This window comes from Rhea americana, unplaced genomic scaffold, assembly GCF_003343005.1.
Source record: "Rhea americana isolate MKP2758 unplaced genomic scaffold, rheAme1 scaffold_177, whole genome shotgun sequence".
NCBI lineage: Eukaryota > Metazoa > Chordata > Aves > Rheiformes > Rheidae > Rhea > Rhea americana.
In genome coordinates this window covers 131,246-144,479 of record NW_028185894.1, presented here as the reverse complement: position 1 = coordinate 144,479, position 13,234 = coordinate 131,246, and the positions used below count along the sequence as shown (strand labels likewise).

Below are 13,234 nucleotides of genomic sequence, written 5' to 3'. Positions count from 1 at the left end.
GGAAAATTAGAGAGGGTGCTTTGTAAATTCCACAAATCTTTTGACAACTTATTCAACACCATAAGTGATCTAATATGGTGGTCTTCTTGAATTCCTTTCTGTGAGCATTCCTGTACCCAAGATTTCTCAGCATGTGTATTCAGAGAATCATTTTAAATTGTTTGTGAAACTCATGCTGATTTTGCTTTTTCAAAAACATTTGCACTCAATTTCTGACTCCAGCTGGAGAAAGTAGCCCTACTATATGCATCTTTATATCAACCCATTGCAGCTAAATAAAGCAGACCTGGACTTGAATGGCACACAGTGTCACACCATCAACCCAAGCAGTCAGAAATTGTGCCAGATCTCAAAAAAAACCCCGTCTTTAAAAGCATGAATGGGTGTTTTGTGTTTTGTTTTGTTTTTTAGAAAAGGGTTAAATGCAGGGTTTCTTTTGCTTGTCTTCTCGTTTCTCTGCCTTCAGGTTATTTTCTGAAATCACAAGGACTAAAAATGTATTTTAGTTGTTATAATTAAAATTGAGATTTAATCCCATAATCAAGTAGTTGAAATTTCAAGAAAAATGCACAAGACAAATTATGAAAACTGGTAACCCACAAACTCATTAAAATGTTGAATTTTTAAATTCAGAAAATCTCCCCAAAAATGCCAATAAACATAAATGATTAGGTTCTTTTGAGGGCATTATGTTATTTTTGTGGTTAACTAAAGAGAAAAAACATTTCTTGTGTTTTTCTTGCTGTGGGCTTAATAAAAACCTATGCATTTCAGATCAAAGCTTGCCTTAGAAAGGCTTTGACTGTAAATCAGATGAGTTTTTCTTTAGGTTGTAGTCAATTTTACTGGATTTCAAGTGTAAGCATTTGTGGATATTTCTCAGTATGAAGGTTTCAGATTTACACTCTGCAGTGACACAGTGATCTTTGTGAACCATAGTTCTGTGGTTAAGGTTTACTATTCCGTATGAGATATCTGTATTTAAAGTGAAGCAATATTCCTCTGACCTGAAGCACTGGCTGTATTACACTTGCCCTTCTGTCGCTCATTTCTTTTTTCCCTTTGCTTGCTTTATTCTTTTCCTGCCATCTCTTGAGCGAGAAATTCCTTCCTCCACAGCCTCGGCTCCCAGTCAGAGGGACACAGAGCGCTTCCTCTTCCTAGTGGCATACTCCCCCACAACAAAATTGGATAAGGAATGGCTCAGGCGAGTGTCCAAAGTATCAGAATTGTTGCTGCTGCTGCTAATTTTCACCCATGGACACAAGCACCTAAGCATGGCTCTGCGGATGTAGTTATCAAAGTAGTAGTAAATGAAAGGATTGGCACAGCTGTTGGCAAAGGCAAAAGGGCTGCTCACCTTCATGCCCATCTGGGCAAACAGGTCAGGAAAACAGTCAGGCGGCTTCAGGAGGCCCAAAAGGATGGCCGTAAGCTTGAAAAGATTGAATGGGACCCAGGAGATAACAAATGCAGCCACTACAATGAAGACGATCTTGATGGACTTCCTCAGTTTCTTATCATGTTTCCCAGACTTTTGATAATGCACACATAGCTTCCTGGTGATGGAGCAGTAAAAGGTTAAGATACTCAGCAGTGGGAAGAAGAAGGCCAGGATTAAAATCATCAGCGATGCAGTCTGCTTTGCCTCTGTGATGGCTTTGTCTGTGCAGTATGTCTTTCCATAGTGCTCCTTTAGTTCTCTGGACAATAAGGTTGGCATCCCCAAGCAGCACGATAATAACCAGACACAGATGCAGAGCCCGCTGGCATAGGATCTTGTTCTGACCCTTCTAGCTGTAGAGGGGTACATAATAGCAAGATACCGGTCTGCACTCATACAAGTGAGGAGGAGGATGCTGCAGTACATGTTGACTGAGATGACATAGGAGCTAGCTTTACAGAGGAAAGAGCCTACCCTCCAGCTCCCGTCTGATGCCTCTTTGTCCACCCARAACGGCAGTGTGATGAGGAAGATGAAGTCAGAGGCAGCAAGGTTGATGATAAAGACGTCAATCAATCTCTGGATTCGTCGCTTGAAGACCAAGGCTGCTATTAAGATGGAGTTGCCAGTGATGCCCACCAGGAACACAGCAGTATACAGAACAGGGAGGAAAGTAGACATATATTGCAGATGGTGATACTGGCAGTTGTCCTCATAGTAGTCATAGCTGAAAGTGACTGCAGTCACAGGCAAAAGCTGAGTGAGTTCCATTTCTGGCCAAGCTGTCCTCATCCCTGCTCTGGTGAAGGCTCTGAGCTCCCCTCCACCCTTCCCCTCAAGGTTGTCTTTAAAAACATGTTAGCAAGCAAGGCAGGGGAAGGAGGAGAAAAGTGGTTTTGAGGGATAACGTATATACTCGTAGCCAATCGCATAGGAAGCAGACAAGCAACAGCAGTCTCTGATTAGTCAAAACCCTGTCTTCAGAATAAGCAGTTGGTCTTTTTTAAAATCAGAGCTAGTTCTACTGATTTTTGTCTTCATTTTACATTTGACCATGTAAGATAATCAGATTAAGGTTTGGGGTTAATTTTGGGGGAGGGAAGGTAGTTTTCAAGATTCTAATCTTTTTTGGGACAGGATATTGCTAGTGCAAAGGTTTGAGATTGTATGAGCTCAGAAGTCAGAGACCGGTGAATTCAGGTGTTATGTTCCCTATCATGGCTCAAAATTTTTGTGTAAGTTGCTATAAGAGGCAAGTTCAACTTTTCTGAGGCTCAGAGGTTTATACTCATGCTTTCTTTATTCATTTATGATGCTGTTTTCTGTTGAGCGTAATTCTCTCATATGAACATATTTAGGGAAACATTTAAAACTACCTTCTCCATTCTACCCTCAATTCTTCTCTATCAATCTCAGGCTCCCCACAGCTCTGCCAGTACCCCCTCCTGCTCTCCAGGGCAGAGTTCCTCACACTGAACTTTACTAAAGTATTTGAAATTTAGAGGACAGCTTACCAGCRTGCCATGTTTTCTTCTGCAGTTTGAAACCTAACTTCCTCACCTAATCATCTTCCTAATCTGCCACATTCTTGGTCTCCAGGGTTTTGGTTTGTTCCTTCTCTTTTTGGCCACACAGCCCACATGACTCTAAGTCCATATTATGTACAATTCTCACATACCTTAAGAGCTTTGAACTCCTCTTAGCAGTATCTCCCACTGTTCTAGCTGTGACTTAGCCTACAGATAGCCCTTTCAACATTGCATAAATCAAATGAAAAATCTGTTTTTTAAACTGCTGGATTTATTGCAGCTTTGTCAGTGCATGCTAATTTGAAACGACTTCTACTACCGGTCTTCATCATCCTTCCTCTCTGCAGATAAATTAATCTTTTCCTACCCCTCCCTCCCCATCTGCATGTTTACAGATCAGATGTGTCTTCAGGATTCTCAAAGCTTTAAGCAAATTGGTTAYTGATGCATTCCCTAGCTTCAAACAGATAGATCACATCCATGCATGTCTCTACAGGCAAAGAGCAACTCCAGATTGCATGCACAGCAAATTAATCCCATCAGTTGCACTGTGGAGTCACTCTGCTTATATCTAGGTTATCTGCTCCTGTGTGGTAGGTGCTTGGTAGACTTTTGGACACCTGAAAGAACAGCAGCTACTAGGAAACTAGTGGCTGCTGGATCAAGGGACTTTTAGAAGGGTGCTCTCACTGGCGTAGATTTGCCTACATCTAATAAGGAACAAGTTTCGTATTATGGCCTTCCTTTCTGTAGGGCATTAGTAGTCTCTAGCTGACTGTTTTTCATGAAACTTTTAAGGCTATARTTATCTCTGTGTTATCCAACCACCAAAAATCTCTTGAAAAAATCGAGGTGTATAAAAGCATACTGCTTTAGATTTACCCATCTGTATTCCACAGATGTATGTATGAAACTATAAGGAAGCACAGACTAGAAATCATCGTCTAGCTATCTTTGCTGAACAACTGAAGATTATGGTTACATCTATTTTTCAACTAAATGTTGTAAAAAGTGTCCAACTATCTTAATAGTTTAAATAAATGTTTTTTAATGCATTAACTGCTAAGTGAGTTTAGTGTCATTTTTGCTTATTTCTATTTCAGGGAATGTGTTTCAGGTTTTCTTCCTAGCTGAAAACTGTATTGTGGGGACGTTTCCTTTCCATCAGTACTAGATTAGAACATAAGCTGAACCCTACAATCTGCAGTCTAAAAGTTTGAGCTCTCATGCAAACATGGGCATATATGCTATTCTGCTCTTAGTCGTTAACATCTTATATGCAGTAATAAATTTTATAAATCAGGAATAAACTGTTCTACTTCCATCTCAGTCAGTAGATAATCCTTCTCAAAATTCGTTTTGTCCCTCTCTCCATCACAGTATCAACAAAAAAAATGATTTTACATATGAATAATGTTTAAAAAAGCTTGATGGAGCAATAAACATAAGCACAAACCCACCTAATTATGTTTGCAGTTTCTCACTTTATTCTCGCTATATAACTCACTTTGTAACTCACTACAGTTTAATATCCTTGGTTACCAAAATAAAAAATTGGATAGACAACCTTTTCCAGGAGGTATCACATGTGTTTGTTCTCAGTATGCTCTGTATTTCCTGAGTGCTCTAGATGATAGAGTTGTGAATGTTACTGTGAGTTTTATTACATATTATAGATATGGCACTTCCTCATCTGGACAAGTTACGACACAGATTTGCAAAGCTGTTATGAAGCCTTGTCACAAATAGTGAAGTGGTTTGCAATTGTTGCTGGTAATGTGAATGCCTTGGGTTTTTTTTTTGTATGGTTTTGATTCACTTAAGGCTTATCTTCATGTAGGGTCCGATTCTTCCAGAGTTCAGTTCCCTGGACGAGAGCCAGATTCTCAAAAATACTCAGCACACAGAAATTCCCCTCATGACACTTCTGCACAGATACTCCAGAAGGCTCAGAACATGATGTGCTAAGATCCAAGAAATGTTGTGAGATGTTTTGTCAYCAGGAGGACACCCTCCATCCTCTCTTCATCTGCCTCCTGGATTCCTATAGCACTTTCTTCCTTCTCCCAGCCCTTGCTAGACAGCTGTAGACCCTTTCCCTGGACAATATTCTCCGCTAAAGAAAGCCTCTGGCTTGGCTTCAGTGTATTTTTTTCTATTTAGGATACCCATCTTATCTACTTACCTAGCTTTGCTGAGGCGATCTGGAAATAGGAACAGCCAGTGGGTGCTGAATAGTTTTGAACCTAACTGTGACCCTAAAGCTTTTCATAACCACAAACTCATAATACATATCATGCTGTGCATTCAGCTAGTTCTGCTTCAGAAGTGCATGTTTCTCAGATGGTCCTGCTTTCAGAASTACACTTCTGAAGTGTGCTACTTCAATATTTATACCATTCCTTAAGGCTTCCTTAGAGGAAATACTGAGGAGTTGTACCCAAGGCAACTGTTAGGTATGRCAGATATGAACTAAAATATAATCATACTTTGCAAAAGCCTCAGCTGCCTTTCAGATAGGAGCAAGGGAAAACATTTCATATCATTGCTCCCAGTTCTGTAAAGCTTGTGTGTGATACATCTATTATGGTAGCCTTCTAATTTTATGACAAAATCAGTAAAAGAGATCTGTTCAGGAAGTATGTAGGGTTGTTGGTTTAATTTAAGTCCTCCCTCCTCCCTTCCCTCCCTTCCCCCTACCTGCACACACACATTTCTGCAGCTGAACAATTCTGGTAGCAAGTTAGCTTTTTTATTCTAATTTTTTGATATTCTCCTTTTTACTGTTCGGTTAAATGTGGTTTTATTCCAATGTGTACATGTGCTTTTATGTAAGTGCAGGCAGTTATATAAAATKAAGTATATATCAGTGAGTTATTGATGATGATAAATGATGAGAAGGAACAGAGATTAATTTGGACTGTAAAAGAAAGCGTAGTAGTTTCTAAATGATTGTACTTCAAAAACTTTCTGTAAGGAATAGAGCTTTGCAGATCTAATAAAGAGAAATCAAATTGTCTGAAACTCTGCCCCRCTGTGTTACAGCCTTGGTGAAAGCAAGCTCAGAGGCAACCAGATGAATGCTAACCAACAGAAGTTTCATCCTGGAGTAAGGAGGGAAGAGTGTAACCAATTCAAGTAAGATTTWGGGCACTGAGATAGTGCATGATAATAAGTTGGAATAGTTTCATAGCTGCAAGACGAATGGATGTCATTAATGTGAATCTGTGCTAGTCATCGTGCTAGTTGTCACAGATTTGGACTTCCGGAAGGCCTCCTCTCCATAAAAATTACAACTGTTGGGTAGGATGTCATTTGTCTAGTGTGTTCTGTGTCACAAGTATAAAAATACAGAAGGCAGAAATAAAACCAGGCAGACTATATGAAGGAGTTGAAGAGAATCCAACGGATTTCTGCTACATTCTGACTATGAAATGGTTGTAGATTATGCCTAAAATCCAAAAACTAAAACTACTCTTTTTTATTATTACAGAGAGACTGTTTGCGGGGAGAGATATTGTAGTAAATTAGCTTTTATCATTGGAAGCAATGGGCAGACTTCCGAATACCTTTTGAGGTCAGAAGCAGTAATTCAAGAAGTGAATGGGATACATGAGGAAGGCTTCTTCATTTCTCCCTCTCTATCAGCTTCRTTTGATAATGCCTCATCCTACAACCTTTGATTTACCTATTTCCTTAGAGTGTCTGAGCTAAAGCAACAMAAATTTTATAAAAAGATTTTCTTTTAAAAATATTTTATTTGTTTGCAAAACTGTTGCTAAACTYTTTGTCAGTGCCTGAGAACTTCTATTAGCAATATTAGCTGAACTTATACATGATCCAGGTCTGCTATCTAATAAACTTCAGTTCTGCAAAGAGCAGGAATAATTTTAAGCTATAGGCGTCAGCATTATTTACTTTGTGCTTTAATGTGCAAAATACCACAGTTTCTAAAGCAAACTTTTACTTTGGAAACCTGAAATAATCCTCTTGTGAAGCTAAACTGATCAGCCAGATGTTCTTGCAAACAAATTGAAGCAAATTGAGACAAGGTAAGAATAGAAGAGAAAATGAAAAAGAAAGTGTAGTAGTTTCTAAATGATTGTACTCTGTTCAGACGTTTGTTTATAACATTTTAATTGAGTTACCTTTATTATATAGGGGGATTTTTTTACAGAAAGAGAAAAATCCTAGGTGATACCTGCTGAGRGTATTTAAAATTAAATAAATAAAATGCAAACGCATCTGTCTTCCCCTGTGGCTATTTTTGAGCATCTATAAACATCATATCGATCAGGGCAGATGATGAATAAGAAGCCGCTATAGTCTCATTAAGTAATCTAAGTAGCAATGGTTGTAAAATTTTCCAAAATTGATTCTCACTTCCCTAAGATGAGAACTTTTAGCGAAAGGCTTTATAGACTTGCCAGTGGTAGATAATTTACTATTATTTATATATAATGATTCCAGTTCTCATTGTTCCCATAGTTTAAAATATAATTCTTGGGTTTTTTTCCCCCTTTTAGTGTTTTCTAACTTCAATACTGAGTAGTTTTGCTAGGTATATACACTGAAGAAACCATTATTGAGTCTTTGTTCCCTTTTGTCATTACTTACGTGATACAGTCCTTTAATTCCTTAGCTCTCTCTTCAGTAAATTAAATAGACTGACCTTCTGTGATATTTCATTGAAAATCATTTTCTAATTGTTCAGTGATTTTCATGTCCCTTTTCAGACTTCTCTCCATTTTATCAACRTGTCAAAACTAGACACCATAGTTCAGCAACAAATGGCAATTCAATCAGTAATATAACTTCCTTCCTTCTTCATTTCTCTGTGTATACAGCTGAGCTTCCAGGAGCCCTTTTTGCTCGCAGCACCATGTTGGCAGCTGGTTATCCACCATGATTCATTTGTTCTTTGCATTTCATGCTTCCCAGGATAAAGTCCTCCATCRTGTAAGTATAGCCTCCACACATCGCTCCTAAATGAATGACCTCGCAAATGACCGTATTGAAATGCATGTTTATTTGCCCCCACCTTCCAAATGATCAGGTCACCCTGTACCAGTGCTCTGTCCATTTAATTATTTACTTTTCCCTCAGGCCCTGTGTCATCYGTGGAGTTTTATCAGTGATGGTGTTATGCTTTCTTCCAGGCCATCAATAAAAATGTTTAATATTTTAATGTTTAAGATTTTAAGAGTCCAACRTAAATCCTAGTGAGAATATTTACTTGCTTACTGTTACAAGTTGAGATTTTAGTGAGCCAGCTTTCATAAGGTGTGGCATAGTGGGAGGGGTTTTTAATTAAAAATAGCCTGTTGCACTAAGTCAGAGACATTGTAGAAGTCTATCACTGCTGTCACCTTTACCATTCCAACTTGTTATCTCATTGGAAAAAAGGCTTCCTAGCTGCTTTGGAAGAGGAGTTGGATGGGATGACTCCCCAGAAGTTGGGTGTGGTGGTCTCTGAGCAGGTGGGTTGTAAACTGCTTTTAGAAGTCGTTACTTTTTATGGGTATGTGTAGCAGGGAAAGGGGGGATGACCAGTTTYGGGCACAGGGTTCAGCGTTACCAATTTTTGCAATTTTATAGAAGATCTTTTTTTATTTGGTGTTTTCCAGAGTCACTCATTGAGGATATCACATCACCGTTTTTACAAGCAGTCAAACAAAAATGAAGGAAATTGTGAGCCTTCGGGGCTGCAAAGGGAAACCAAACGATTGAAATTGCAGAAACAAGAAGGCAACTGTTTATAGAGTTCAGAGTTGTGTACACTTGTTTAAAATCTTGTGGCWTTTAAACCGGTTTCAGGATGTTGGGATCAAGACTCCCAATTTCTAAGTGCCAGAGTCCACCAGTACCTAGATCTTGCAGCTCTACAGCTTTGGCGCTACTCAGCATGAAGTTGCCAGGTTCCCAGGCACRTGCGGGGCGCTGCCTCGGTGGCTCGAGGCAGAGCTGCGGGCCGCCTGCGGCAGCGCGGGTGCATGCAGGGCCGGGCGACGGTGGGCGGCGGGCCCGGAGCTGTGGGCGAGTGGCAGGGCTGYGGCGCACAGTGGGGTGGCAGGGCCCTGCTTTGGGGCCGGAAAGGGGTGCTGAGAAAGAGGCACCCGTCCAACAGGGGCGTTGCTGTGCGCGGGTCCGCGGCTGCAGGGATGCAGCGAGGTCGGGGCGTTCGCAGCGGGCGCTGGGGATCCCAGTGAGCAGTTTCATGGGCCGCTTGGCACGTACCGGCTGGGGGTTCCCAGGCGCCGTGAGACTACAACTCCCAGCAGGCGTCGCGGCCGCGTCGCTCGGAGGGGGGTGAACTACAACTCCCAGCGAGCGCCGCGCCGCCGGCCATGCGCGCATTGTGGCGGAAGCGGGGAAGAACTACAGCCCCCAGGGTGCCGCGCGGCGGGCGGTTGCTCTGGCGCCGGGCTCTGCGGCGGGGGGTGGGGCGGAAGGGGGCCGGGCCGGGCCGGGCCGCAGCGGGGGTGCGGGCGGCGATGGTCGGTGCGTGTCGCGCGGCGCCGGTGACCGTTGGGGGCGCGTGGCTGAGGGAGGGAGGGGCGGGGCCGCCGGGCCGGGCCGTCGTGGCGATACCGTACTCGGGTTTGGTGGCTGTCGGCGCCCCCCCCCCCCGCCTCGGCCTTCCCGCCGGGGGCCGGGGCGCATCTCCTCACGCGTGTCCCGCGGGGGCCCCGGCAGCCACGTCGCGCGGGGGGGGGGGAGGGGGGCGTAGGGCGGCAGGGCGGTCGCTGCCCGTCACCAGGCTCTGCCCTGTGTCCCCGGCCGCCTGCGGAACCACCGCTGCGTGGGGTTTGGCCCCACCGGCCCTTCCGGCGTCTCGCTCAGCGCTAACGCTGCGTCTCGGGCGTGTCAGCGCCGCTTAGCCTGCTGTGGCTCGTACGCGTGCTGCTGGCCCGGGGCAAACGGCAAAGCTAGAGCCGAGCAGCTAACCTGCCGTGGGACTCGGCGTTTGCACCAGGTCAGATCCATCCATGCGGCTCCTTGCCCAGTCTRCTGGCAACAGTAGCTTCTTCGCGTGTTTTGAATTGGTGGTAGTGGTGCCAGCACTGCGGAATTGGTGTTGGCGTTGTCCTGAGGGCTCTTGTCGTCAGTTTTTAAWTTTATTTTTTAATAAATAGCATTGGGAGATCTCTTTAATTTAAAAGTAGAATGGTGGTCTCTATTTGGTTTGTTTCTGTTTCTAGATTACTTTTTATGATGCTGTTGAAGAGGAAAGTGAATGGATGGAACAGTTAGGGCAGAGAGGAAGCTTTCACTTCATGCTCTTGACTTACTACAGAGCAAAAATAACAGTCTATCCCTGAAGCTACCTGGAATCATTTGAGCCGTATGTGCTGACAAACAGCTTCTTCCCCTTTGAAGGTAAGAAATGTTTGATAGTGTTCTCCACTAGTGCTCCATTATCTGAGAGTATTAAAAATAGGATCTTGTTTGGTAGTGTTCTCTCCATGTTGTTTACCTCTTCTTGCACACCTCTTGCACTCTCTGCTTTTCCAGAGAGTGCTCAGATTTGCAAGCATGTTTCTGAGAACGTCAGCCCTCATTACATGGGGTTTGCATGTGATGGCCTACTGTTGGCTGAGCGGAGTTGCCATTGTAGCAGAATAGAGTGTGCATGTTTTTATGTTTTACCTTTATACAGTAAAAGTACAGTAACTTCTTAAAATGCTTTCTGAATGTCTATTTTTTTTACCTGTTTTCCAGTAATTATTATGTGTTTGCTAGAATGCTTGCTTTTGCGATGATCTAACTGTGTTTGTTATTTTTCAGCTCTGTTGCCTTACCCTTTTTTCCCTTTCTGTGAAATACATGCATCTCTTCTTTGAATATTGCTGCTACTTTGGCCTTTGTCTCCTCTTTTATAAATTGTCATTTTGCAATTTTTTGTTCTGAGCAGCAGCTCCTTCATCTTCTCCACATGCATGGCTTTGTTTGTTTGTTTGTTTTGAAGTTTATAATCAGTGAAACTCAACATGTCTCATTTCTTTCGAAAATAAGTATACTTACAATATTCTGTGAAGCACGTCTGCTTGAATAACTGTATACTATTGTCTTGCATTGTTATGTTCAGTGTACATCTTAGTTTCAGCTGTAACTTACCTGAAACAACTCATATGGTTAGAACCAAGTGTGCTGGTAATGTTGTATGAACGTACCTTTTGTAGAACGATTATGTTCTTATTGACAGGCTATAAAAGCAGAAGGTATTTTTATTTAGTATCAATATTTGTYTTTCATTTTCCATAGTAGTTATGTTATTTTTGTAATTAATCTTACTTTAGAGAACGTCCTACTTACTTTTGTGCATAACTAATACCATGAAACCTTCYACAAAGTGTGACATAATCTTCTAAACCTGCAGTGTCTTTCTTCGTGGTCTCTCTCTGGTAACTATTTTTCACTGATTCTGCTTACTATTCCTGTTGAGTTTTTGCCTGGGGCTGGAAGCGTGATTATCTCTTTAATCTAGCAAAGGTCACCTAGTTTAAGTGTGTGTGTGTGTGTGCATCTGCTCTAAATGAAGATGCATTGGGTAAACACTATAAGTGAGCAGGGTAGTGAAGTCCGTTATTGTGTCTGTGGCAGGAAAAGCTTCTAGTTTAAAATTTGTGTAAAATGTTTGTGGAGTTCTTCATCTTTTTTGTAAGTAGCTGGGCTGTTAGGTAAAAGCACTGACTGGATCTTCATTACAAGAGATTGGGTGTCTGCTGTTGCCCTGACACACCCTTATCCATGCTGAAAATCATGGTGTATTCTTCCACGGWCAAATGCAGTACAAGTCATGTACTAGGGTTTGGGGGCTGTATCTACCTCAGCTGCTCTCTGCTTATCTCCGAAGCTGTGCATTACGAGAACTGAATATCATAGAATCATAGAATCAGTAAGGTTGGAAGGCRCCTCTGGAGATCATCTAGTCCAACCTCCCCATTCAGCAGGGTCACCTAGAGCATGGTAGACAGGGTTGCATCCAGGCGGGCCTTGAAGATCTCCAGAGAAGGAGACTCCGTAATCTCTCTGGGCAACCTGTGCCAGTGATCCGTCACTCTCACAGTGAAGAAATTCCCCCTCACRTTCAGGCRGAACTTCCTGTGCTTCAATTTCTACCCATTGCTTCTTGTCCTGTCACATGGCACTACTGAAAAGAGTTTGTCCCCGTCCCCTTGACACCCTCCCTTCAGGTACTCATACACATTGMTAAGATCCCCCCTCAGTCTTCTCTTCCCCAGGCTGAAGAGGCCCAGCTCTCGCAGCTGTTCCTCATAGGGCAGATGCTYCAGCCCTCTGRTCATCTTTGTAGCCCTATGCTGGGCTCTCTCCAGTACCTCCATGTCTSTCTTGTACTGGGGAGCCCACAACTGGACGCAGTACTCGAGACRAGGCCACTCCAGGGCTGCGTAGAGGGGCAGGATCACCTCCCTCCACCTGCTGGCAACACTCTTCTGAATGCACCCCAGGATACCACTGGCTTTCTTGGCCACAAGGGCACATTGCTGGCTCATGGTCAACTTACTGCCCAYCAGCACGCCCAGGTCCTTCTCTGCAGAGCTGCTCTCCAGCAGGACAGTCCCTAGCTTGTACTGGTGCCTAGGGTTATTCCTCCCTAGGTGCAGGACTCTGCACTTGCCCTTGTTGAACCTCAGGAGGTTCCTCTCCGCCCAGCTCTCCAGCCTGTCCAGGTCTCTCTGAATGGCAGCACAACCCTCTGGTGTGTCAGCCACTCCACCCAGCTTGATATCATCAGCAAACTTGCTGAGTAGGCACTCTGTCCCTTCACCCAGGTCATTGATGAAGGAGTTGAACAGGATGGGACCCAGCACTGAGCCCTGGGGGGCGCACTAGCCACAGGCCTCCAACTGGACTCCACGCCAKTGATGACAACTCTCTGAGCTCTGCCTTTCAGCCAGATCTCAATGCACCTCACTGTCCACTCGTCTWACCCACACTTCCGGAGCTTCTCTAGGAGGATGTTAYGGGAGACASTGTCAAAAGCCTTGCTGAAGTCAAGGTACACAACATCCACTGCTCTCCCCTCATCTACCCAGCCAGTCATTCCGTCATAGAAGGCTATCAGATTGATTAAGCAGGATTTCACTTTGGTGAATCCATGCTGGCTWCTCCTGATCACCTTCTTTCCCCCCCTGTGTCTGGAGATGACATCCAGAATGAGCTGTTCCATCACCTTTCCAAGGATGGAGGTGAGGCTGACCAGCCTATAGTTGCCTGGGTCCTCCTTCTTGCCCTT

General features: G+C 43.4%; 2 protein-coding genes and 1 long non-coding RNA gene across 5 annotated transcripts in view; 2 read left to right on the top strand and 1 right to left on the bottom strand.

Moving 5' to 3' along the window:
- Positions 1-1,132: 1,132 nt before the first annotated feature.
- GPR15 (G protein-coupled receptor 15) lies at positions 1,133-2,236 on the bottom strand. Its single transcript, XM_085301480.1, has one exon. It carries the CDS (start codon positions 2,234-2,236, stop codon positions 1,133-1,135), a length of 1,104 nt encoding a protein of 367 aa, XP_085157606.1.
- A 5,568-nt stretch (positions 2,237-7,804) lies between these two features.
- Positions 7,805-8,629, top strand: LOC146597799 (uncharacterized). The gene is made up of 3 exons (XR_014895402.1): positions 7,805-7,932; positions 8,380-8,453; positions 8,601-8,629. It is a non-coding gene; the product is annotated as an uncharacterized LOC146597799 (long non-coding RNA).
- Positions 8,630-9,425: 796 nt separating this feature from the next.
- Positions 9,426-13,234, top strand: part of CLDND1 (claudin domain containing 1) — an 11,912-nt gene continuing 8,103 nt past the window's right edge. For 2 of the 3 annotated variants that reach the window (XM_085301429.1, XM_085301427.1), the window contains exons 1-2: positions 9,426-9,474; positions 10,176-10,353. The gene's annotated coding sequence lies outside the window, so the exon portion shown is untranslated. Of the gene's footprint in view, positions 9,475-9,803; positions 9,950-10,175; positions 10,354-13,234 lie in introns of those variants that run through there. The other variant, XM_085301428.1, reaches the window with a different exon arrangement.